General features: G+C 37.7%; 2 protein-coding genes across 6 annotated transcripts in view; one reads left to right on the forward strand and one right to left on the reverse strand.

Annotated features, from left to right (window-relative positions):
• The window catches only part of klf12b (Kruppel-like factor 12b), a 58,467-nt gene extending 45,578 nt beyond the window's left edge, over positions 1-12,889 (forward strand). For all 4 annotated transcript variants that reach the window (XM_042494261.1, XM_042494262.1, XM_042494264.1 and 1 more), the window contains exons 5-6: positions 5,181-5,338; positions 6,745-12,889. In XM_042494261.1, coding sequence (XP_042350195.1) covers positions 5,181-5,338; positions 6,745-6,926 — 340 coding nt within the window. In that variant the 3' untranslated portion in view covers positions 6,927-12,889. The remainder of the gene's footprint in view (positions 1-5,180; positions 5,339-6,744) is intronic.
• Positions 12,890-19,821: 6,932 nt separating this feature from the next.
• klf5b (Kruppel-like factor 5b) lies at positions 19,822-26,711 on the reverse strand. Of its 2 annotated transcripts, none has more exons than XM_042494885.1 (4): positions 26,508-26,711; positions 22,115-23,042; positions 20,693-20,752; positions 19,822-20,322 (listed from the first exon to the last, which is right to left on the reverse strand). In XM_042494885.1, exons 2-4 carry the CDS (start codon positions 23,028-23,030, stop codon positions 20,144-20,146), a joined length of 1,155 nt encoding a protein of 384 aa, XP_042350819.1. In that variant the 5' UTR covers positions 23,031-23,042; positions 26,508-26,711; the 3' UTR covers positions 19,822-20,143. The 2 variants fall into 2 exon arrangements, with proteins under 2 accessions (XP_042350819.1, XP_042350818.1); XM_042494884.1 differs by lacking the exon at positions 26,508-26,711 and adding an exon at positions 25,366-25,661.
• Between the last annotated feature and the right edge of the window lie 249 nt (positions 26,712-26,960).

Raw genomic sequence — 26,960 nt, forward strand, 5'->3', positions numbered from 1 at the left:
ACATTGGCAACTCACACAAAAACAATCTAGACTGATAAACAGCTCTACAAGAAAAATCTGTATTTTTAATTTTAGGATGAGCTTTTGCTGTAAAGTGTGTACCAGTCAATCTCTAGTTGCTAATTTTGCTGTTTTATTCGTTGAACTATTGTGAGCGCGGTGATCTTGTACTATGTATACAGTAAGTCTGCTGATAGAAATAGCAGCAGTTAAGCAAAATAGACCAATGGTGTTGAAACCCACAGTAAAGCTTGAAAAGCTTTTCATGCTGAACAAGGGGAAAATCTTTAAATGATCTTTAAATTCTTCTTTAATTACACTGTTTTTAAAAAAAATTATTTGATGCCTGCATTTATATTTCTTTATCTGATTTCTGTTACTTTTCTGTCTTGGTCTAATTTCCTCATAAGTGGATTTTGAAGTTTGAAGAACTGCTCACTTTTGTTTTGTGGGTGAATGCTTTTAATGTGTCTGTCTGTAAAGACTGAAGCTTACTAATTGATAGCACGTCTCACAGTGGGAAATTTCTATGAGTACCAGAAATGGATTAAAACAGAAATCTGTCACCGGGCTCTTGAAATGGAGCAGCAGCGACGACAGAATTATCACCAGCGGCAGAGAAACAGTTGTTGCATGTTCAGTGAGTTAATTTATGATGAGTAATGAGTCGTCGTTCGTTCTTTGTTTTAGAACCTGTTGTACTCAGACCTTCCTAAATTATATTATAATCATGGAGTCACTTCATGGATGAAGTCAGAATGTAAACATCCTCCTCATCTGCTGGATGTCTGCGCTCAGAGTGTTTCCACTGTAAATCCTGCCTCTCGCTACACACACACACACACACACACACACACACACACGCACACAGGCCTACAGTACTTCAGCTTTTAAATGTTAGCAGAGGTATCCCCTGAAATTTTTATAGGTGTGGTCAAATGGAGCCACTGAAAATCTTTGGGGTTGCACACCAAAAGAAAAACCATTACCAAATTTAAGGGATTCGCTAATGCTGTTTGACATTTAAAGGCCAGTTGAAAAATATGTCAAAATAGAATTAATAATTATCTGATATTTTAATCTGTGCATGTGTAAGGTGATTCACTGTTCTTCATGTAGGCTGGTTGTCCTTTTCCTTTAACAGACAAATATACAGATTTATAACACATCAGTTGTAAAGAAGAAAACATTTACTTGGAACAAGACTGTAGCTTGTAGTTGGAGACTCGGGTACCCATAACACCCATTTTCGTTCAAATGTGTTGAGTTGAGAGGTCAAGGAACCTCTTTAAAAATGGCCATGCCTGTTGTTGCCTCCCCAAAATTGAGCCCAATTCAGGAGCATTATTTAGCCCGCTTTCCAACAAGCTATGCCGAAATGTAGGTAGCAAGGGATACCTTAGATTGTCTAGTTTCACAAGATACCACTACCTAGCTAGCAAGTTTAAAAAGTGAGCGCTCTATAGTCTCTTTATGATAGCATCCCTTCATACACTGCCTGTTCAGTGTGGGAATATTGCACCGTTATGCCGTTTTGCCATTCTGTGTAAAAAAGTACGATTGCAGAATGGAGGGACAGAGATGTCTCGTCTCTGAGCCGACCTGGGAGGTAGTAACAGCGCTGAAACAGTGTCTTTGTAAAAGGGAAGGATGGGAGTGATGTTTTGACAGCATGTTTCTGTGTGTGACCCAATTTTGGAGATTTAAAAAGTAGCTGGTAGAGGATAACAGCTAATTCAAAGACGAAGGAGAGCAGCTGTTAATTTCTGCAACACACTGTTGTGTTAAGTCGAGCCTCTTTGGTTCCACAATGCCAGCATGCTGTCTACAATCACACACTGGAGCGGGATTGTGCCGCCAATGTTAGGTTCTGTGTAAAACTGCAAACAAGGCATAAAGAAGAGACTTAGTAACGGCCACTGCAGGGCGATCTTTATGAGGGATTGGTGCCATGTTTTCTAAACTTAGACAAATACCGTCGAGAGAGAGAGAAATGTGAGGGGAGTCGTAGTCCACTTCATATCTGACCCGTGTGCTCATTTCCTGTACAGCTTCAGATTGGCAGTGAGCCAAAAGCAACAGGTGATCAGCATGTATTTGTGCTTTTCTGTATTTCCGTCTATTTGTGCAGCCTGTGTGTGTTGCTTGCACTTCTGAGTCTGCATTTGACAAATCGTGCTTTACTGAAACACCGAAAGACAGGAAGTGGGTTGTGTGTGGTGGAGACAGTTCACTGGAGGGCCTGTCTGGCAGCCCCTGCTCCTCTTTCAAATCCCTCTGACACAACCGAAGCTGTTCTTTTTTTTTATGGTTCTTTCCTTTTTTCACCCCTTTTACCTGTTTCTTATAGCAGAGACTCTATGACCTGAACAAAAAGCATCACCACTGACATATCCCACATATATTACTCCTCCCTTTGAGTAAACAGAGCTGTTCTTGTTTTCTGCTTGTATCTTTCTCTTTGCTGGATGTATTTTGTGTGAGCAGCAGTCATGTGTTTATTGCTGGGTGAAAGGTGCTCGCTGTTGAGCGTGAGACACGAACTACTGACCACCTACGGCAACCCTACCCTCTCTTTCTTCCTGAATTTCTTTGTGTGTGCAACATTATATTTAGAGAAGTGATGCATGTGCACATTTAAGATTTGTCACAGATATGATACAAAAGCTGCAAATAATCACACACAAGTCTGGCATTCAAAAGCACACACACACACACTCTCTCTCTCTGCTACAGGGCTTCACTGCTGGAAGTGACAAATTATATAATCAACAGTGATATTGACGAGGTAATGGAGAGGAAATGTCACGCCAAAATGTATTGATGACAGAAGTAACTCAGGAATCATTAACCTCATTGAACAACGTTGAGAAATAAAACTGCTTTATCCCTCCTCATATGATTGATGAAAGTGGAGGAGCAGCAAGAATACCAGCTCTCTTACCTCATCTGCTGCCTCACAGTTACTGTACTGCAGTGCTGCACTGCCACCTGCTGGCAAACGTACTGCTCCACTACCTTTTATGGGAACTGTCTGTATGTATCATAGAGAATAATCATTCTAATATACTGCAGTTAGTATAACATCAATAACAGTTTGAGTTAGAATAACAATTGGCTTTTATGAAAACATCAGAAGAAGACAATAAACTATTTAAGAAATGGCTCCAAAATTAGCAAGAAATTTGTAAAAAGTTACCAGAAAATTACCTTAAAGTGTAAATAGTGAAAGCTAAAAACAAGAACATAATTCTATATATGTGTAATATATAATAAGAATATTTTTTGATTATTATTTGTAATTCTGGACAATCTTCCCTAATTTGTTTTATAATATGTAAGGATTTTTAAGTAATTATCATGTCTTTTTTTTTTTTTTTTTTTTTTCAATTTGCTGGACATGTCTTGTTAAGTTGGTCATTGCTAAAAGGCATCTGATTTCAGCACAAATTGTTGTCTATCTAAAGGGTTAAGGGATCCCTTTCCAATCAGTGAGTAAAACAGTGCATCTCAGACTTTATTGTTAATGATTAATTTCAACAAAAAAAAGGGTTTGGGTTGCATGACAGACAAGTTTGAGAACCACTGGAGTAAACTGATGCCCCTGACGAACATATTGATATATATTATGCGTATTTCATATTATATTCAGTGCTTAAAAATAATTCTGCACAACAACTCATAAGCGGTATAATAATTCTGAAAAGTCAGTGTAAAATGGGCCATTTGTGTGAATTTTGAGCAGATTATTTCTCATGAACTTTGCAACAGAAATGAGTTTTCCTGATATTTTCACTAACTTTGCATATGATTCTCCATCTGTATTTTGTATTCTTTTATTTTTAACCATCATACATAATTCAAAGGTTTCTTTTTTGACCAATTCAGTTTTTTCTTCTCCCTGACACAGCCATTGATCTGTGAGCTCTGTGATTGTTTTAACTGCGTATGTATTTCTAATGCAGAGAGGCTGTTTAGCAGAGAGTGAAGGCTCTGTGAGTAAAGCTTGTGTTCAGGTCTTAACCTTTCCCTCATTCTGAGATTTTTTTTGCTTAATTATAATGTAAAATAATAATCAAAACTCTAAAAATAAATGAACAGAAATGAATGAAATGCAGAGATATAGGCCAACAATATATACATATCTAAAAAGTTTTCTTACATCCCTTATAATCATGAAGGCCTCTTGACCCCCCTTAAAGCTTTGGCGACCCCTAGTGGCGATTGGGACCCTCAAGTTGGGTCTCCGAACAAACATGCAGCTCAGCACAACAATTAATCTCACTTCCAAAATAAACCAACGTAACCAACACTTAATACGCATCAACTCTTGTAACAGAACATTTGTCTCCTAAAAACAAATTTTTGTCCCTCACATCACAATGACCTAAAGAAACTGATAGCATTTCCAAATATAACAGTATTGTCTCTGATGTTTTTTGTTGGCACCTCTTTGTTGTATGAGTTGTGCTACCTTACAGTACAGCTCACAATGCAATATGTTTTATTAAGCTTTATTTTCCCTAAAATATTGTAAACGGCAATCTAAACAGTTACTTCTAGGTTTGGGTTTTTTTTTTAGCTATAATATTTAATTATAATATCACATTCACTATTATTTGTGTTTTGTTTTTGCTGCTGTTCAGTTTCCTTTGTGCCTTGCAGTAGACTATGTGAGACTGGTGTCCATCAAAGCCACATTCAAAAATCAATGTTTTTTATTAGATTTCAAGATTTCAAGATTTATTGTCATTCGAAACATGAGGTTCATTAAAGGGAATGAAACTAAGTACTGAGGTCCTGGTAAGCAACAATAAAACAGGACACTAAAATTTAGCAGCAGAAACAACAAATAAATACAATTTAATAAAACAATAGTCTAAGATTAATAAAACAATAATCTAAGGTAAGCAAGAAAGAAAAAAAAAACAGTGAGCATTTTAAAAGTGCAAATGCATTCATAAATATTCAAGTATTATTGCCCATGAAAAGTCTCTGGTGTGTGGCAGAGTCTGGGAGGGAAGAAGTTGTTTCTCAGCCTGGTCGTTGTAGCACCGATGCTGCACAGCCATAGTCACTTTTCAGTATAAATCATTCCCAAAACCTGCTTAGAATTAGTATTAATGTTATCCTCACAGTCTAATAATAATTTTATGTTGATTCTTGTTCTCCCGTTGCAGTTCCATGTCCCCGTTCAGTATCGACAGCATACGGCGCCCCCGGAGGTCAGAGTCACCAGATTCCAAAAAGAGAAGAATCCACAGATGTGACTTTGAGGGCTGCAATAAGGTGTACACCAAAAGCTCCCATTTAAAAGCACACCGGAGGACGCATACAGGTCAGCAGGTCTCAGTGTGAATGTTTAAATGCTGTGATTTGATTTTATTATGTTGATGGCTCAATTTATCCAACGGTAATGACATTGACACGCTTTTATCTGTTAGTCAGTGTAATGGGTTTGCAAATATGTAACTCAGGTAATGTTGTGCTAAGGTTGCACTGCAAACAGAGTCTGAATTTCACTTTCAAGAATTGATAAAAGGGAATTATTAATCTGAAAAAGGTCAAAGGAATTTTAAAAAAAGTAAATGTAGCACAAATAATTCAAATAAATAATTAAAAAATAAAGATTTACAGACTGTAGATGTAAACCTGCTGTTCTGTGCCCTGCACCTTCATTCAGAATCATTCTAATACATCTCAGCACATATATGTGAGTAGAAACTCTCACACTTTGATGAGAGACACACAAAAGACAAACACTTTCGAGCTAAAATCAGCATAATCATTCTTATTTTTGCTCAAGCAATTTAGGGATCTTTCCCCCCTCTGTTATGGTCTTGACTAGTCATAAAATAAAATCCAGATTCCTTTTTGTCTAAGACTGCGACAAGATAGACTAAAAATGCCATCAAGTCCAAGATGAGACCTTCAAAAAGTGGTCTCAAGACCATGATCGAGCTCAAGGACGTAAACACCAACAACTACTCTGAAGTAAAGATATGTAGCTCCTACATTGAAATGCTTGTGGGCAAGGTGATACGTGAAAACTTGCAGAAAGCATGGTCATGCTTATAAAACTTTTTGAGCTTTCATGAACTATAGATAGACGTAACTATTGTGCTGTTTGACCTTTTAAAACATTATGATGATGCGACATACACCACGTTATGATTGTTTCCATAATGTATGATAATAGGCATAAGGTTATGATAAATTATAGATAGGAAGTTACAGATTTATTTGGAGACATATGATTGTTAGTAAAGCATAGTATGGTCCATGGGTCGACAGATTATTGGCCAGGCCGATTACTGGGACTGATATTTGGCATTTTGCTGATTATCTGTATCAGCATTTTATTTTTATACTCGCCAATGCAATTCATTAATTAAAAAGTGCAAAGAAAGTGTCAGCATGGGAGGAACTTTTGCTTTGTAAAACCTCAGGATTTTTTTTTATCTATCTATCACTTGACTTTATTTTTTTTTTTTAAAACTTACTAGGATTTTGCTGTATATGATGTTGAGCATTTCAATTTTTGCTTAAGGCATTTAAACAAAGTTTTGTGTTGGAGTTTCTTAATTCTCAATTCAGTTATCGGTCTCATTAACTATTAATAATCAGTATCAGCCCTGAGAAACATCAGTCGACCCCTAGTGTGGTTGATCTCTGAAGAACAGTACTGAAGATATGATTGACAGGCTACTGACTGCACCCTGTGTTTCCTGTCTTCCTCTGCAGGGGAAAAGCCATATAAATGCACCTGGGACGGCTGCACGTGGAAGTTCGCCCGCTCCGACGAGCTGACGAGGCATTACAGAAAACACACAGGGGTGAAGCCCTTTAAGTGTGCAGACTGTGACCGCAGCTTCTCCAGATCTGACCACTTGGCCCTGCACCGACGGAGACACATGCTGGTGTGAATCAGACGGAGAGAAAAAGAGATATGGAGAGCGAAAGAGAGAGAGAGAGAGAGATCAATGGAACAGACACACACAAACACAGGCAGCCAGGGGAGCGGGATCTCCCTTTGAATGTTTTTCAGCTGGCCTGGACGCACGCGCACACACACACACACACACACACACACACACAGACACAGACGCACACACACATCTGTCACAGGGAGAGGAGATAAAGAAGAACACAAAACAGGGTCACTTCTGGATCCTCTCTGGGTTGGAAGGAATAGACGGCAGGATCTGTTATTTTCATTGTTTGGAGTCTAATAGGGAACTGTCTTTTTGCAGCACTGTTTGTAAATGTTTCACTTTGATTTTTAAAGATGAACTCGCACTCTTTATTTGGACAAAAAAATATATATATAATGCAATCGCAACAGTCTCTCGTTTTGGTATCTTTCTTTTCATTATTGTTCAAAACTCGGCTGCTTTTCCAGCACTCATAATGTGAAAGACCCCATTGTGTGGACGGAGAAAGACGTTAGGCCCGGACTGGATCACACAGGAAAGGATTTGGGCCTAGCTGGAGTTACAGGCAGTATTGTGCCTCCCTGTGAGTCTGATATGTGACCAGCAGAGGACGCCATTTTACCACGGATGGTTTCCTTTTGCCTGCTGTTAAATCTGAGGCGTCCGGTATGGAAGCCCAAAGAGGGCTGGACTTTCACCTTCTCACAGCCAGCAAACGGTAAATAACAAAACACCTGAATGGATCAACCTCATCAACACTTTCACAGATATTCAAGGAAAACTGGACATGCATATCATCACACCAGCAAATAAAAACACCGTTTATGACCCACTCACAGGGCCGGACAACCCCCAAAATCTCATCAGTGCTATTCTTTATGTTGAGCCTCTTGAAAGCATTTCTTTAAAAAAAAAATCTTTGGTGGAATTTGTGCTGTGATTAGCAATCAGTAAAGTGCAATCTTAAAGGATAAATATACTTTCAGTATGTTTTGTTTATTGAATTTTTTTAAATGCCTGCTTATTGCTTATGTTTGACTCAGAAAAATACAACCCCTCATGTACAGTGAACTTTGAAACAATCAGAGGAGATTTCCAGTATGTGAAGAAAAAAATAGAGGCACCTTACAGACTCATGCTTTCACTCTGTCCCTTTTTTTATTTTTTATTATTATTCAGCTCTGTTTTCTTAGCTGGGTTTGACAGTGAGAGGAACTCGCGTTGTGGTTTTTGCACAGCCGCACTTGACCATAAGCTGAAACTGACAGTGTTACAGGGATAGTGTGCTACCTGATGTTCAATACAGAAGAGCAATACATACTGAACAAAGTGACGGGAAGGAACGCCAGCCTTCTCTTTGTTCTGTTTGCTGATGTCAATATCGGAGGAGTTTTAGCCGGGGCTGACTCCTCACTCTGTACCACGACTCCCTCGTGTTTGATTGGTTCGTAGCTCCAGCACAAGGCTCTAATCAGATGTGTGTCAGTTAGTGAGTTACATTTTTATTTTGTTTGTCTCAAATACAGAAAGTCACTTGAAATGTTTTCACCTCAGACCAGATATATGTTACCTGATTTACCTGAGATTTGGCTATAGTAAATGCTAAAAAAAAAAAAAATGGAGAATTTGCATGGGGGGTGTAGATTTTAGGGAGGGGGCAGGGGACAACCCCCCCCCCCCCCCCCCCATCCACCCTTAACCCCCATCAAAACATGAAAGTAGCTGAGGACTTTTATTTTGACCAAGTTTAAGATATTTGCACCATAAATTCATACAAAAAAGGCACAAATTGGTGCAAAAAATCTGATCTTTTGAAGTTGCATGGAGAGTTTTGGAAAAACTTGCACAAATCTTTATTATTATGACTATAAAAATTTACTTTTTAATTACATTTTCTGATTAAGGTTAAGTGGTGTTTTCTGAGACATTTCTGCCAATAACTGTCTCAAAAATGTAGTCTTTGTGTATGTATTTTTAAGTATGTACTTGTGTGTATGCATATGCAAGTGCATATGTTTCATTTAACCATTTTGGGGGGAAACAAATGAAGGAAAGGGTTTGGGGTCCTCCGCCAGAAAAAAAAAAAAAAAAAAATCATACTCTTAAAGAGATAGTTCAGATCTTTTGAAATTGAGTTTTATGAGCTACTTATCTGTAGTCTGCATATTACACACAGTGGATGTTAACTCGCATACCCTCAGTTTGGAGAGGCAGGCATCTCTACCACCACAGAAGCTAAACAATGCACTGCTGTGGATGGAGAAAGTAACAAAACCAACATAAGCCACCTAAAAAATCCCACTCAAACATGTTGATAAGTGTTTTAGTTAGCAGTTTCAATTAGCTGAAATTCCCTATTTATGCTATTTATTGCTGCCTCGATTAGTTAGTGTGACTTTAGTGAGTCCAAACTAACACTTTGAAACATTTTGCTGCTTCCTGTGCCACAGCAGTAAACCATGTAGCTTCTGTGTCTTGCCTGCTTCTCCAAATAGGTAGTGTGCAAATTGAATACTACTGTATGTAAGACACTGATTATAAATTAATACCTCATACAGCCACACTTCAAAAGATCTGAACTATCTCTTTAAGCATTTGATGCTCAAAACTTTCTTGCAGCAGACCCACAAACCCCAAGTTTCAGTGTTAAAATGAAACACATGCCCTTGCAGATGCATACAAACAAAGTAGATATAAAAAATGTACACACATCTACATAGATGAATACATTATGTATATAAAGAAAGACTGCATTTTTGATGCATTTATTGGCAGAAATATCATAGAGAACATCACTTAACCTTAATCAGAAAATTTAATTAAAAAGTACATTTTTATAGTCATAATAACAAGACATTTTTGCAAGCATTTCCAACACTCTCCATGCTGTCTGAGACCTGCAGACATAAACTCAGAGCATCAGGTCATCCCATATTATTTGATAGTGCTGCTAAATGCATTTATTGGACTGAAGCCAGTAAAAAGAAATGGCAACCTTTTTGATAGCAGCACCTTGAAACACCACACTCATATGCACACACCTGCACACTTTACATTGAACATCCTCCCCCTTAGTAAAGTAGCCAAATCCAGGAAGTCGTTTCCACACATGCACCCAACGTATGTGACACCCCTTTGATTTTGTAACAGAGATGGTAATGTACGTTATCATTATTTATGCATATTGTTTGCGCACATGTCATTATGCCCAGTTGTATTATCATTTTTGGCAAAAAAAGCATATCAGCACCTTGTTTGTTTGTTAGTATGATTTTCAAAATTATTTTATTTCAGATGTCAATTTATAAACAAATAATCATCATCCTATTTTATCCTCCATATAATGTATAAGAACATTTTATTATTGAGGGGCACTTCATCTTTGCATATAACTCTTTTTTCTTCTGTACAAAGGATCTTTTGAAATGTTGTAATATATGTGATAGTGAAGATAAAAACTTATTACAAAGTTCTACAGCCTGTATATACATTGGAAAAATAGGGCTTTTGATTAGTAGATGCAGAAAATACATTTATACATGTAAAGTCTTTTTTCAGAGACTGTAATTTATCTAATTTGATATACAGTGAAATGGGGCTAATGGTATCCATCATGTAAATTATCATATGTGACGTTATAGAACAGTTTTCTTTGGTTTGTGGTTTAAATAAGTTCATGATCAAATCACTTATATTTCCAAGGCTGAACCAGTGTTTGCTATGATTAACAAATTATTTATATGCCGTATCAAGGTACTCAATTCCCTGTGTTGCTATTTTGCTACCCGAACAAGAAATTATATCAATCAAGCACATATCAACAACCAGCCCGTTCTCTTTTCAAATTTGTCAAATATTGCTGCTTGGTCAGTTATTTCTGCATTAGAATAAGCCATCTTTTCCTACTGGTATTATACGCTGGTGGGCGCATCAGTTAATAACGCCATGAGGCACCTTTTGCGGCAGTAAGACACACCACCAGTCAGTCAGGCAACCCCTGACATGCCAGTATGATATGCTGGTGGTTGCTGTTGTTTTATAACTTGGTCGGACAGAACCTGTCACAGCGGTATGATACCCCGCTGGACGGTGGTATGCAGTTCCCTGTGTGTACTTTGCCACCCAGACAGGAATTATATTGATCAAGCATATATCAACAATCAACTGCTGCTTGGTCAATGAATTTGGTGTTAGACGCTAACACCAGAAGCTTCCTTTCATGGCAGTATGATATGCCACTGGGCAACATCAGTTTATAACATGGCTGGATGGCACGTTTTGTGGCAATATGCTATGCCGACAGGCGCTGTCAGTTTATATCGTGACCAGACGGCACCTTTCACAGCAATATGATACGCTGGTGGCTGTCATCGGTGTATAACGTGATTGAATGGCACCTTTAGTGGCAGTATGATACGCCAGTGGCAGCTGTCACTTAATAAAGTGGCCAAACAGAACCTGTATTAGCAGTAGCCTGTGATATGCTGCTGGGCAGCGTCAATTATAAACCTTGCCAGTAACAACGTAATATAAGGATCTGGAAAGTCCCTACAGGGCAGGAGTGCGACAAACCCTGGACTTTCATCTGCAAGCCCGCTGTTCTATTCCCGTATGAATATTGAGCCGAACCATGATGTTTTTCTTAACTAACCATGGGTTTTTGTTACTTAAACCTAACCTTGTGCTTGTACGTAAATACAAGGTGTTGTACTGTTTTTGTAAGACTGTGTGCATCTAACAAGCAGAAACTCTATATTTCCTGTGAAAACAGAAGTGTAGGACATGCCGTCCCAGAACGTTAACAACAAAAACAAGAGGATACCTTGCGTGTCATATGTAGACATGAACGGCACTGACTAAGCTGCGTTATTTGATGAGTTGGGATGATAATGTGCTGCAACAACACATGTATTCTGTAATTTTGCATGCCTTAATACACCAGTTTTTGCTCAATTCAACTGAATATGGTGTCTCCACAGGACAGGGTGTATTATATTTCCCTTCTCTCTCCTCATTTTAAAGCATAATTTTGTAACGGTAACCAGGGTCAAAGTTATGCAATAATAATAAATAGTGCCTCATATTGCAAAACTTGTAATATCAACTGCTCTCTGCAGAGTTTGGATTTGTGTGCTCAAATTAATAGATATCCACCATAAATTTTTGACAGAAAAAAAGCACAGATGACATTATGCAAGTTGGACCTTTAATGTTTCTTTTCGCACTGAGCCTTATGCCATCGTACGCAGCATCCTCCCATAACACTTTCCCAGGCTGTTTATAGCTCGCGTTATTACTTTGCTTGCAATAAGTCACTTCCTCTACGGGGAGCAAAAACTGAGTTACAAAGGCCTCTTGATGTTTCAGCTTCATCACATGAATTCAACACGAATGATAATGAGGAATCTTGTGGCTGGCACTCTGGCTGTAGAGCGACGCCTTTGTTAATGAATCTTCTCTCTATCAGTTCAGTATCTATTTTACTTTCTGTGTAACATCTGCTTTTGATTTCCTGGTTTTGAAAAATTTTAAGTAGTGAAGCCAATTGTTTCGAGTTTGCTGATATTACGTACAGTAATCGTTGTTCCTGTATTTATGTAAAGTGAGTGTAGTGTAAATATATTCAGATCTTTTCATTCTTACCGTTGAAAAAAAATAATTGTGATATTGCTCAGCTTCAAAAGGGAGATTCTGCTCAAGGAATTCCACATCTGTAAAAGAAATTTTTAATCCTGATATTTTTCAAAACTTCAAGAACAGGTGTCCTTTTTTTTCTGTTACGCTTTTCTTTTTCTTCCAAGAGTTGTTTAAGTATCCAGTCAGTGTTTTGCCTTTTTCTCTGTATTTTTCATATGGATGGAGCTGTGAAATTAAAATAAGTTCAAACATATACATGTATATTAATATGAATGGAGGCATGAAGGTTAATAAAGTTGCATTTTGTATGTAACACACTGGTATGGAGCTAGTTGCTATCTATGACTGAGACGGATGGTATGCGGTCTCGATGTCACTTAGTCATCTGAGCACTGTACTCACATTCTCAGGCATTCAGAAACCTAATCTTGGTATTAGGGAAGACATTTTAAATTGTAGGTGATAAACAGTACAGTGGCTTGTACACCGAGTACATCTGATCAGTACAGAAAGAGGAGAAAATATTTGAAAAACTCTGATTCATCTGCCTTAAAATTATAGTATATTCCTTTATATCATTTCAAACAACTGCAAAAAAATTGATTTTCAGAAAATGTTTGATTCTGTTTTTATTGTGTCAGTTTTATGTCACAACAGAGGGAGACATTTGTTGTGTTATTCTAGTGGTGACACTTGTATTTTCTGTAGTGTTTAACAGCCAATCAAAGTGCTCAATGCAAAATACTGCACAGAGTCTTGACTGATTTTACCATTTGTTTTTTTTAAGACGCTTAGCATATCCCATTGACTTGGATTCAGGGCAGACTTGAGTCACAAATTTGATGACTTTGGACTCGATCCAACAAAAAACCAAAAAATAATTGCAGCTCAAGTTGCTTGGAGCCTTTTGACTAGATGACGCCCCCCTCTGGGTTGCATCTAAATTACACCAACCCCCCAAACAAAAACAAAAAAATTTAAAAATTTGACTTTAAAAAAATATGACATAGTTGATAGAGTAGAATGTATGCTGAGAGCAATCAGTCAGAGAAAATGAAAAGGCAAAAGCCCTACTGGGCGCAGTAAAAAAGAAAAAAAAAAACAAACAAGAGGATGAAATATGCACATACTGTATACTTTCTGAATACCCCCACCCACCCCAAGGAAAAAAGCAAATAAATAAGTAAAGAAGAGGAATGGTGAGGAATGGTGAAGTGTGATGTATGTGGAGAGCGAGAGTGAAAGCAAATTTAAAGCAATCAGTGGAATAAAGAAAAAAGGAAAAATAGTGCAAATTTGCATATAAAGTATTATCTTATTGCTCCAGTCACTCCCAGTCACTAGTTTAAAGTAATCCCATTTAAGCAATTACATGCAAATTTTAAAAACCATTTATGATTTTTGTAAATTAAATATAGCCTATTATTCCAAAATCAAAATGGCTTTATTGTACAAAAGTTAGTTCCAACCACTGGAACTTTAACTACGCATGTATCACTCCGCTTCACAGGTATTTTGGGCTGTCAATCAGCGCCATTGAGGGTCGTCGTCGCAAACTTTCCATCACTAGGACGAGTATATTTTCACAAATAACGCCTTAGTTCAACAATGAACGGTCGTTAGAAGAGGAGGAAGAGAAGCACAGAGGCCTGGATACCTGACTGCAGACCTCCAGGTGAGCTCTCATGACGCCAGAGGACATACAGCATACTGTTTGTTGTTTGTGTGTTGCTTGCTAACAGTCCAGTACCGGATCTTTTTGTTTCGGCGGAGCCAAAAAGTAATAATTAACAAACAAATCATTATCTGTTGCCGCTTTTTACTGTCTGAATATATGCACGTCTGTGATTATCTTCTTTACTCTGCCTGCAGCGTCGTGCTTACGGCCAAATCTATTTGTTTTTTTATTTAGATCCCCAGTGTCACTGTCAGGATAGCAACTAGTTTCACACAAATAAACATTATGTCATAATGTAAAACAAATAACAAATCTAGCCTATAAAAATCCAAGGCAATAAGGAACAAAAAACAACAAGAAACCAGGTAGGCCTAAACTACAAAAATAAATACATAAATAAAACAGTAAAACTATGATGATAATGATTTAAACAGTGACAAGTACCTTCACTTTATCTAAAAGAAGTCAGTTAAACATTTGATACAGCTCGAAAACAATCGTATGTCTACCACTAAAGAAAGCATATGAAGTGACTGGGAAAATTAAAAAGACAAGTAGAGGTCCTCATTAATTATCATATTGTCTGATAATATGTAAAAAAAACAAAAAAAAAGTCCTACTTTGAAGGGACTGGTGCTCCGTGCTGTTAGATGTTTCTTTAACCTCTTTTTTTAAAATGCTTGTTAAACTTTTATGTCTGATGGCAAATCATTCTATACTTTAATTCCTCTGAACAAAACTGTACGTCGCCTTACATTAATTTTTGAAACTGAGAGTGAAAAACAACCTCTTGATGCCTGCCCAGTATTGAAGCTATGCAATCACAGCTGTGCGGATATTCAGTACAACGGCACTCCCTCTGATGTGATATTGTTGAAGAGCGCATTATGAGTTGTTAAGGACACAAAACTCGGTTTAGGACTTGACTTGGTATTTTATACTTGATTATTTGTAATTTATTAAGTGTGTTTGTGTGTGTGTGTGTGTGTGTGTATATATATATATATATTTACACATGCAAAACGTCTTGTACCTCTGTGTAATATCATATTGCTTTGTTATCGTCCAGTACCAACAGAGAGTGGTATTTTAAGACATGGTATGTTTTAACACAGCATGTATACAGTTTCTGAGAACAGGTTGCACTTAGAAGAAAACGCCCAGTACATCCTGTACGGCACTCCATTATAACTGGATCTGGATGAATGTTTCTGTCAGCCAGCAAAGGATTCAGATGATTACAATAACAAGGTTTCTATTCCCACTCCGCTTAGCATTTGGGTGTGTAGTATATCACATGTGTGATTTATCACTCACAGGGGCCCACACTGTGTAGGCGATACTGTACAAGCTAAGTGAAGTACATAAGTAAGTATGAGTGATACTATACCCGTCTCCGCAGGGAACTTCCTGGGCTCTCAGGACATGCTCAGACAACTTCGATGGTTGGTTCAGCCTGTCTTTGCACCTTGTGTCAGCACCTCCGCGATGACTCATTTCAAGGACATTATCCAACAATTACAATACAAAAGAAGACGTCGTCTTGTTTTGTTTGGATGACACAGAATTGTTAATAAGATCAAGTGCATAAAGGGTGTGACTCTGAATAACAACCAAACACGAAAGCCAAATCATGTGTTGCTGTTAGACAGAAAAGATGATTGATCTCAGATGTGAGGGAAGAATAAAACCAGTGTGAACCGGTTTTTAATTTAAAAAATCAAAAACGGTGGTTGTCTAGCAGTGCTTCTTCACTATCATTTATAACCTGAAATTAACTTTGGGAAAAATTTATTTTCAACATAAAACTAACTAACCTTTAAAACCTTTGTCTACATATTTGACTAGTTCAGACATCAGTGCTAATTTCATTCAATGTGTAAAATGACCAAATGACCATATCCCAAATCCCTACTTATAACTCCAATCTACATCAGAACCAGCTGGGTTAACCATGGACAGCTATAATAAAATTAAGAGGAAACTTTTAGAATCAGAAGGATTACTATTACACTACTACAGTTGTAGAAATGTCAGTTATTGAATATTAATACAAATAAATTGATCAAATAATTTTATTATTATTATTATATTTTGATATATATACAATATCATAATAGTTATGAAAATAAATTGAAAAAATATTGCATAAATAAATAACATTTTGCTAAAAAACATCAATTGCATGTTGATTTTCCTTGCTACAGTTATCTAAAATGTAAAACCTTAATGTCTTTAAAAGCGAGCAAATTTTATACTGAAACACACACGGACAATGTAAAATGCTAAAATGCCAAAATGCTTATCTATAAATTAAAAAAATAGAACAAAATCAATAGCTCCAAAAGAAATATTCAACACAAAACTTTTATTCGTACTGTAAGGATCACATGGCTTCATAGCACATTTTTTAAAATCAATTTGTGGCTACATCTTCATTTTATGAAGCTATCACACAAAATATTGTTGCGCCTTTCATGTCAAAATATTTGTGTGTGTATATATTTATTTTAAAAGTATTGCAATAAATCACTGGCACAAACTCCACTGAGCTGCTGTCCTGGCTGGAGAAAAAAATGACAGTGTAGACTGTGACATTATCTTATCATTTCATCCTTCTTAGCCCAAAAATAAGAAATAAAAATAAACAGTCTCTGCAATAGAAAAAAAGAAAAAACACCCAAAAACAATCAATGGATTGTATCTTTAAACAGCAGATACAAAATATATACATCTTAACAAATTAAAGAGATTTTGTTCAGCCCGACTCAAATTATAAAGAAAGTTGGTCTTCAATAGAGCTTGCTATAGTGAGGAAATAAAGGGCAGCCAACATACAGAATCATTTCAGCAGAGTACCTGATAAAAGAACTTTGTCCCAAAGGGGCAGCTTTGTTTTTCACTCGTCCAAAAAAATAAGTTAAAGGCACTTTCAAAAGGTGTTTGAAAACATGGATAGCAGTCAAAGAAACCAGACGCTTACACAGATGTTCAGACTGGCAGGTGCCCAGTCCGAGTCTAAAAGAAAAAGCTCAAAGATATCACTTTGAAACCACTTATGAGGACATATCATCAGTAACTTGATAATGCAGTTATAACATTATGACCCATGATTTGCAACAAAAACAAAAAGTCGAAATTCGGCCGTCATGAAAACTTTTGGGAAAAAAAAAACTCTGACGTGCTGTTGAAATGTCATGTCATCTTCTCTTTTACTGTCTTTAGTGTGAAATGTGTTATTGCTGCACAGCTGAAACTACAGTGGCATGACAAGCCCATCAAATTAAGTTAAAGGGTTACTTGTGTGTTTTTTTAACCTGGACCCTATTTTCCCATGTTTTTGTTCGTAAGTGACAAACGAGGACAACAGTTTTTGAAACTGGTCCAGTTCAAACACTCGAGAGACCGTTGCAGACGCAATACAAGCTGCAGTGTAACCACTTTACGTCCACTAAAACTGCTTGGTTTTGCCACTAAGAGGCTCATTTTTTTATTTTAAGTGCTAACAACTTATGGAAAGAATTTCAAAAGAGAGGGACCTTTTTATTAGAGTAGGATTATTTTTGTTTAACCAAAAACAGCTCCAAATCGCCATTGCCAGACCCACCAGACTCTATTTGAATAAATAACAATTTTAGCGTATATAAAAACAGTACATTTTCAGATCTAACTGTGTGAAGAAAGAGTCAATTGAACAAAAGTTCCTGATTTTTGAACAGAGGAAAAACAAACCAAGATAGCTTCTGTGAGTTTTATTTTGTTTCTGACAACTTTGGGTGGAGTGTGTTTTACTTTGATAAAATTAATGTTCATTTAAATGGAGTCTGGTCAATTTGGCAATTTTGGGGCTGTTTCAAAACAAAAAGGATCTTTGTTAAAGAGTAAAATTTAAAATTGGCAAACCCACCAGACTGAATTTAAATACACCTTTTATTTTAGCATGTTAAGTGCCAGAATATTTTCACATCTAACCAGGTTAAACAGGGGTTTATTTCAAACAAAACAGAGTTTGCAGTTGTTGGAACAGTGAAAACATGAACCAAGATGTTTTTTATGAGTTTTATTTTGTTTTTGTCAACTCTGAATGAAGTGTGTTGTGTGATGATAAAATTAATGTTTATTTAAATGGAGTTTGGTGGGACTGCCAATTTTGATTTCCAGATTGTTTCTGGTTAAACAAAGATGATCTCAGTATTAAAAAAAAAAAAAAAAAGTCTTTCTCTGTGGGGATCCTTTCAAAAATATTCTCAGGTTCTAAATCTAGTCAGTGGTTAAAGACAAGCACTTACAGCAGACATAAATTGACAGTACCCAATTACTCATTAACGTTACACTGCAGCCTTTTTTGCTGCTGGCGCTTGCGGCCCTCTTGCTCAATACTGGACAAAATCCAAAGATTGTTGCTCCATTAGTCACGACACAAAAACTTGGTAAATAGGTTGAAAATGTCAAACTTACCCCTTAAAACTATCTAATATTTAAATCAATTCATGCACTGAAGTCCTGAAAAAAATGCACCATTTGGATTTATCTGCACCTGCCTGAAATACATTTAACACTTTCTGTAATGACATTATCTATGTTATGAATATACAGGGGCATGGATACAGAACATTCATAATGCTGTCCAAATGAACATGATTAATACCTCATACCCATTATCTTCCTTTCATTTCAGTGTTGTGAGTAAATATAGATTTTGTTTTGAGTTATCCTCGGTGGCAAAGAAACCCATAAATCTGGCAGTGTTAAAGTCCTGCTGTAAGCGCCGCCAACAGTGCTCGCCCCGAAATTTATGTCTCCTCTTGTGTCCTTTAGTAAATCTACAACTTGTTCAACTTTAACTTACTACTGCTGCTTTCTACATCACACATGCACACACCTGCTGGCCAAAACAACGTATCCTTAGACCTTCCAGTTGAGAGCAATACTATATCTGCTCTTACAGTATGGCAGTTTGATATTTAAGTTAATTAAATATTAGACACCACGATGCAATGTTGATATTAACTATACAATGAAAACTAAAATGTTGATATTTGAAGTTGTTCATGTGCAGCGCTGACCAAAAGTCTTACGCCACCATAGATTTGTTTTATCAAAGTTGCAACGAGGATGTATTTATGTATATTTTCATCTTAGTCTCTTTATTAAGATTTAAACAAAGAATACAGAAAACATGTACAATGCATTTAAACACAAAAATGTCGGAAAAAATTGTCTTCTTTAGGCTGAAATCAGTATTTAATGTAACCTCCATTTATCTGTAGCACCTCTTGAACCCTCCTGGACAGATTATTGTAAAGTTTTCTTGAATAATCTTGTGGTAAATGAGAAGGTCAGTATTGTAGATCTCACATTGTCTGCCCAGGAGAGTTCAAGACATGCTAAGTGGAAAGGGGGTTCACACTAAATACTTGCAATTTTATTTTTCCTGAAATATTTGCATTTTAATACTGTATTCATATTTAGTGTATGTTCTGGTTGTATATTTGGTAAAGAGACTACTGAGAAATAAATGTATATGATCATTATAACCTTGCTTAAATCAATTTTAAGGTGGCCTAAGACTTTTGCACAGTACTGTACCTCTCAGTGCAAAGAAATTTAATTAAAATAAAGGCTAAATATTATTTAATTATTACATTTGGCTACAGATCTTTGACTGACATCTTTGCAAAATGTCCCCCAATATTAGGGCATACGTGTGTGGAAATAAAATAAGGCAACAGTAATATTTAATCTTTTTACAATAAAAGAAACAATTATTTAAGAATGGCTCCTCTGTGGAGCGTTTGAAATAATCCATAGTTTTTAATTTGCTGATATGCAAGTGCGGGTTTCTTTGTCCACGTTTGCTGGAAAATAAAACTTGATTTGCAGGAGAGGGTTTCTAACTCTGGTGTCTCTTCATGTGCAGGGCCAGGTGATCAGAGCGGGAGAAACAGCGGTTGCACACGCCACACTGGAAAGGCTTCACCCCGGTATGTTTCCTGAAATGGCGAGTCAGCTCGTCGGAGCGGGCAAAGCGCCACTCACATCCCTCCCAGGAGCACTGGTACGGCTTCTCTCCTTCAGCAGGTGATAAAAAAAGAATCAAAATGTAGCTACAGCAGACGGATAACAAAATTCCCTTAATAAATAACGCTGTTTTAAGAGTGTGGAGCATTTCCACACTTCTCAAATGACTAACAAGTGAGTTTCGATGACAAAGAAGCTGATACTTTTTCATGCACGCATCACAACTGTGAGCCATAAATCACAGCGTGTCCTGTCTTTTTCCCTGCCCCCTTTATGAGAGCTGCAGGCTTTATGTGATTTGACAGCAGTGAGATGTGGGCCAGGTCTGTCAGCAGACAGAATGCATCTGCATGCCAAGTACATTTTTCTGCCTGGCAACATCACCGCTTTCACCCCAAAATAAGAACTCTAAACATTTTACCTGTGTGGGTCCGCAGATGAGCTTTTAAATGAGAAGACTTGGTGTATACTTTTCTGCACCCTAAAGGGGGGAAAAAAAGTTTATTTGGGTCAGAATACTGCAATTTGATTTGAGTTTTAGTCGGGTTGCACCAACAAGGATTAAGATAATATAAAATTAGCTTTAATCAGAGTTTAGTAAAACTAGGTTTAAAACGAGTAAATCCAGATTAAAAGTATAGCAGCTACTATCAATAAAAAAGCTGGCAAGAAAATTAGGCTCATAGCTGTGACTCGTTCAAAGAAAGTCATACTGAAGTACTACTACTACTACTACTACTAACAAAAGACTGGAAGCTGAAAAGACTAAAGCAAATGAGATGAAACATGATATTTGTGACAGTCAACAGAAAATGTCAGAGACAAAATCTCCCTCTGTGTCTAAGTGTCGGCCAGCAGTGAATGATAAGCAGATAAATGATGTGAAACCAACCCCCCCTTGTGTGTCAATTATTTCTAATGGAAGTGAAAATAACCAAATGTGCAGCCTAAACAAATACTAAACAACAGAGGATAAATAAACATTATTACGCATACACAGAGCTCTGTTGCATCATGAAAAATGGATCTTGAATTAGTAAAGCCAATGTTATTTATTTAAACAAAATTTAAACTGAGTTTAATCAATAGGGCCAAGCGTCAATGGAAATTTAAAAATGAATAAACAAATACTTATAGAAATAAATACATAATCATGCTGTTGGCACCTAGTAAGTATAAATAGAGGCAAAGGAGGGGTGTTAACTGTTTTAACTGTTGCTTTTCAGTAACTAATGTTACATTGGTGGTAGCTTAGTGGTACTAATGCTGGCAGAGAGGCTCAAATTTTTCCTCCTTTTGAGAAAAAGTTGTTGGCTGGATTAACTGTACACTACTGCCAAATCAAAAGGGTAAAAAACTAAATAAAATGGACAGAAGCATTTCTGTCTGTCACTGCCATGTTTGACAGTTGGCCCAGTCTTTCTCTACAGCCCCAAAACAGTTTCTTTAATGAAGTGGTATCTTGACAAAAATGTATCTTCATCAAGAGGGTTGAGTCTGTCTCTCAACTTTCTTCAAGAAACTTTATTATTTTGCTGAGTCCATCAAAAAAATGCAGCCACTGTAAAAGTTAAACCTCCTAAACTGTAGGTTTAAAGTTAACAGTTTAAATTGGAGTTTTGGTGCAACAGCATTAAATTTAATTGGAGTAAAAAATAAAAAGTGATTTAAATAGAGGTTTCAATTCATCTTTCCTTATTTTAAGGTTGCTTTAAAGTTTGGTGCAACAGAATTTAAACTTAAGAAATGATTTCATCAGGTTTAAAAGTTAATCCTTGTTGGTGCAATCCAGCCTTTGTGTTGCAAAACTCTAAAACTTGTTGTGCAGTGTTGTGAGTGTTACCTGGAACATCACAGTGATGAATCCGCCGTCTCTCCAGATCAGGATTATTTCTCCTGTTGTACTTAACCGAAGCCGGCTGGGCTAACACTGGTGACAGCGGGCCAACACCTGCCGTCGTCTGAACTGGTGTCAGGCTTGAACGCTGGACTGGTGCAGGACTTTGGACTAATCCAGCATTAGAATTTTGATCTGGGCTCTGGATCGGAGCTACACTAGATGTCTGTGCTGGGTCATTGGGATTATGGGTCTGAAAAGTTAACTTGGAGGCGATGCTGGCTTCGTAGGAGGGAGGCGGGGACAGATTGTGAAGAAGCTCCTTCCCCCTGTCTGGACTCGGGGGATCTGAGTTTGGCGGCGAGGGCGGCAAATAGGTTGGTCTCTGCTGATGGCCCAAGTGTCGATTAAATGGGAAACATTCGTTCTGAGGGCTGCTCGTGTGTTTTGCGGGATTCGGCGCCGTACCTATGTGGACGTTCCCAATGGGAAGACTTAACTGAGCCATGGGCATGGAGTTCAGCTGCGACCCGTGAACGAGCTGCTCCAAGTCAGAGTTCAAAAGCTGAAACAGCGGGACATCCTGGAAATCTGGCACTTCTTGTTTAATGAAGAATTTACCGCTGGCTGCGTCGGGCGCACTGAAAACACCTGGGTATTCTGGGAGTGTTGGTGGCACTCCACTGTTGCCCTGACAGGTGGGGTGCATCAGAGAGTGTGACGGCTCTGTTTTGATCTGTCTCACAGTCCTGCAGAGACCAGGGTGCAGGTACGTGACGTCAGGAAGGAGCAGGCTCATGTTGACGCTGTACGGAGGGGCAAAGTCCTCGCTGAAAGGCGGCTCAAGCATCAGAGCGCTGTCCCTGCACAGCATTTTGGAGTTCACTATGTCCTGTTGGTGCGGAGACAGGTAGCTGTCCATCTCTGATTTACCCTGAAAAACAAAAGAGAAGGGAATCATGCATAGGTGTAGATTTTTGGGGTGATGCTGGGGACACACACCCTCAATATTTATAGCATGTGCATTTGTCCCCCTTCATATTTTTTTTGATAAAATTAGAAACATGATTACACATGAAAGGATTAAAAAAGGTATGAAAAGGTAAGGGTACAGAAAAGGTAAGGGTATAGACCCAGGGACCCAAATGTAACAAATACTGACCAGGAAGAGATTTAAAATGACCACAAGGTGATGCAAAGGAGAGAGACAAAATAGCTACAAAAAGGGGCAAAACAACCACAAAGAGAGACAAAATGACACTAAATTACCTCAAAGAGACACAAAATGACCAAATCAGACATTTAGGTACCTCAAAGACACAGATAGAAAATGACCAAAAAAGGCACTACAATAAAACAGACCTAAAGCTCTGACAAAGAGACACAAAATAACTACAAAAACGGGCAAAAAATCACCAAAGAGACATTATATAGATAAAAAGACACAATATTACCTCAGAGACACAAAACAACCCCAAAGAGACACAAAATAGAAAAGAAAAATTACCTCAGAGAACAACCACAGAGACATAATTTAGTCAAAAAAGACACAAAATAACTACAACAAGATACAAAACCAGAAAAAAGATACATTGACACTACATAGATATGCAAAACAAAACGAGGCTAAAAAAACTTAAGTCTGTGTGTCTTGTTCTGTAAGTAGGGGTAAGGGGCTCATTGTCTGATAATCTGCCCCTGCATCTATGCCATTAATTCAGAAAAGGCACAAATGGTGCATAAAACAAACAAAAAACACCTCATACAATTTTTTTAGGAGAGGGGGGTGTAATTATTAACCGGGCTAAATTTTCATAAAGCAGCAAAAAATGCAATCAGGGTTCTTGTGGATCCTTAAAAAGTCTTCAAAAGCATTGAATGTATTAAACTAAAAATAAGGCCTTAATTAGTATTAAAATGTCTTAAATCAGCCTGTCAGCAGTCTCAAAAGTGCTAAAAAAATTAATAAATAAAATAAATAAATCTGACATTGTACTGTTAAATCTTAACAATTGGTGATAAACAACTTTTAAATAATTAACAGAATGCCTCTTGCATTATCATCATGCAGATGAGGATAGATGAACCAACAGATCCAGTCAAATGTCAAATGTTTTTCAAGGCAAACCAAATGTATAAATTTATATTTTCCATTTTAGAAGATTTTAATTTATTTATTTAGCATTTTAAGTTGATCAGCGAATTTTTTAACTTGGACAAAAAGGTTGTGTTTTATATTGCAATACACTGACATTGCAATAATTGACAAAATTGTTCCTATCCCTATGTAACTGAAGTGGGTTCATGCATGTTTTTGGCTTATGTAAAATTAGTCTTAAATTTAATTCCAAGTAGCATTAAAAAATATTTAATTAAACTTGTCTTAGGCTTTATGAACCCTGTACAATGTTTATTTTTGGTGTTTTAATGAGTAATATTTAGTTCAAAGTACAATGTGATTATCATCGCTTATTGTGGATGAATAAGTGATTACTGCTAGCCTCTGTAGTACCCCCCTTTGCAACTGGGCTCCAGAAAGCTTTCCCCCCTTCTGTGCAGCCCTGCCATTTCCCATAGCAAAGAAGTAAGACAAACTTTATCACGGACTTTAGTGCCTCAGCAGTCTTCTTTTATTCTGAATAATGATTGCAATGCAAAAAAGAGACCATTTTCTTAACGCAAAACCATAACCAGAATTACCAGCTATTCTCCACTGATGCTGAAGCGCCATAAGGCTTAGAAAATATTCAAACTAAGTGGTGTGAATAAATCCGGGGATGCATTTTGGGGCCTGCACTTGTATACACACTGCCACATCAAAGACGCCCCCCCCTCCTCCTCCCTTCTTCCCTCCCCCTTTACAAGCAGCAGCCGCCCTTCTGAAACGCTCCAGCCTGAGCTGTTTGGAAATACATGGCTGAAATTAGAACATCCAGTTGCTCTGCAGCGCCATGCATCTCTTTCCTCACAAGTTTCGTGAGCGGGTGCAACGTTTCACATCCCAGCCGTGCCCTGCCTGTGATTCAGTGACTTGTCAGCATCAATACAGACATTCAAAGCAGCAGTCACGTGCTGGGGGACACTAGCTGTGAATATTATAACGCACAAACACACAGGCCGGAATCCAAAATTAGGGCTTACATGTTTACATGAAAACAGCCGTTTTTGCTTTGATCAGCAACATACAGAAACGTCAAAGCAGCATCAGTCAACATTGTGACGCTCAGATGCAAAAGAAAAAAAATGCAATAATTTACCAAATTATAATCATGGAAAGAGGAAGTTCCCGGGATGGCATCCCTCGTGTTGCAGAGCACTTGTCCGTAATCTTCACCTCTCAGCCCGTCGGCTGTCAGCGGCGCGGCGGGTTTATGGAGAAACTGCGCGTCCTGCCCCGGAGCAACCCAAACATTATTCCTCACGGCAGCGGCCATAAAAGCGGAGGTACTGTGTGTGACTATCCGAAATCTTTCACAAATAAATTAAGCATAGGTGTTCTTTTGTTTCGAAACAATCTGTAACGAGCAGGGAGCCAGCTGTCAAACGCTCATTCTGCCTATTTTGCGCTGGCTTGTCAAATTACGCAACTGCGTGATATCAGCGCGTCTGCAGGGCGGGGCTCAACATGTACAAAATAAACAGGACAAGCAGGCGATCGGGTAGTGTAATGAATACTGTGGTTGTGTGATGAGGTGAAATGGATGAAGGTAGAAAAAACACTGAACACGTGGGGTAAAGACAGCAGTTGAGGAAGTGTTGTGTGTCCATGAAAGAGCAGTTTGTCAGAATAAAGTGAGTCAGTAAATAATTGGTGTAATGAGAGCAGCAGTGTCCCAAAGGATCATGTGAAACAAGCTGAGTGGCTTCTGCAACTTTTATTATGACTCATATAATTTGAGGGCCAAACACATGCAGGGTGTGAAAGGTAAAACTTGAATAAAATGCAGATTTGTACAAATTTAATCATAAAATTCAGCAATTTTTGACCTTTTAGACCTCTATGGACAAAAAATTAAAAGCAGCGATTTATCTGCATCTCACCTGCAGCAAATTAAGTAATTTTCCTATCATTTTTTATGTTGCTTTTTAAATTTTCTTTAGAGCCTCCAGCACGCTTGGGTCCTGGTCTGGCATGTTAAAAACGCCACTGCAGTGCAGCTGTCTGTCAGGACTGCATACTTGATGCCAACATTCCTCAGCCGGCAGTGAAGCCTGCGCACATATACTGGCAGGGGATGTTTCCATCAAAATAGCTCAGCATTTCACTCAAATACATTGTGTGTCACATTCAAATGCATCAGTGGTGATCTGGACTGAAGCTGTCTGAACTTTACCACATAATAAACCAAACTAAACTGCTAATGCTGCGTTCATATATCTATTTTCACCCTTCACATACCTTTTGTCGTGACCTTGTAGGAACTTTGATGCTTTTATCCTCCTTTTTTGTCTTTACATCCTTGGTTATACTTTAAATATGTGGCTCAGCAGTGAAAAAGACTCGGTAATCCAGCCTCCACTCCTCACAGTGACAGCAGCTTTATGCCTCAGTTTAACAAAACAGAACTGACTTGTCAGGGTTTTTTTCCCACACAGGTGTATTTATGGTAGTGTGTCGATGATAGTGCCAGTGCAACAAGCTGGAACTGGAAACACAGGTATGCCGCAACATTGGCAGGGATGTGGACTAGGTTGAGCAGCATTTCATTATGATAGAAAAAAAAAAATCCAACCATATAAAAGGATTTTTTTTTTTTAATGTGACATTTACTGCCACTCCCAGCCACGTTTTTACTTCAGGCAGTTTTTGTCCTCTTATTAAAATGTTGCACCCACTGTTTGCTTGACTGAA

This window comes from Plectropomus leopardus, chromosome 10 (genome assembly GCF_008729295.1).
Source record: "Plectropomus leopardus isolate mb chromosome 10, YSFRI_Pleo_2.0, whole genome shotgun sequence".
NCBI lineage: Eukaryota > Metazoa > Chordata > Actinopteri > Perciformes > Serranidae > Plectropomus > Plectropomus leopardus.

Bases quoted from the DNA above. Each gene is read 5' to 3' on its own strand.
- klf5b (XM_042494884.1), bottom strand. From the start codon at position 25,542: ATGGCCGCTGCCGTGAGGAATAATGTTTGGGTTGCTCCGGGGCAGGAC. The intron at 23,043-25,365 runs GTAAATTATTGC...TTTGTTTTTCAG, and splicing joins CTTTCCATGATTATAATTTG to GGTAAATCAGAGATGGACAG. The intron at 20,323-20,692 runs GTAAAATGTTTA...CACCTGCTGAAG, and splicing joins TCATCTGCGGACCCACACAG to GAGAGAAGCCGTACCAGTGC.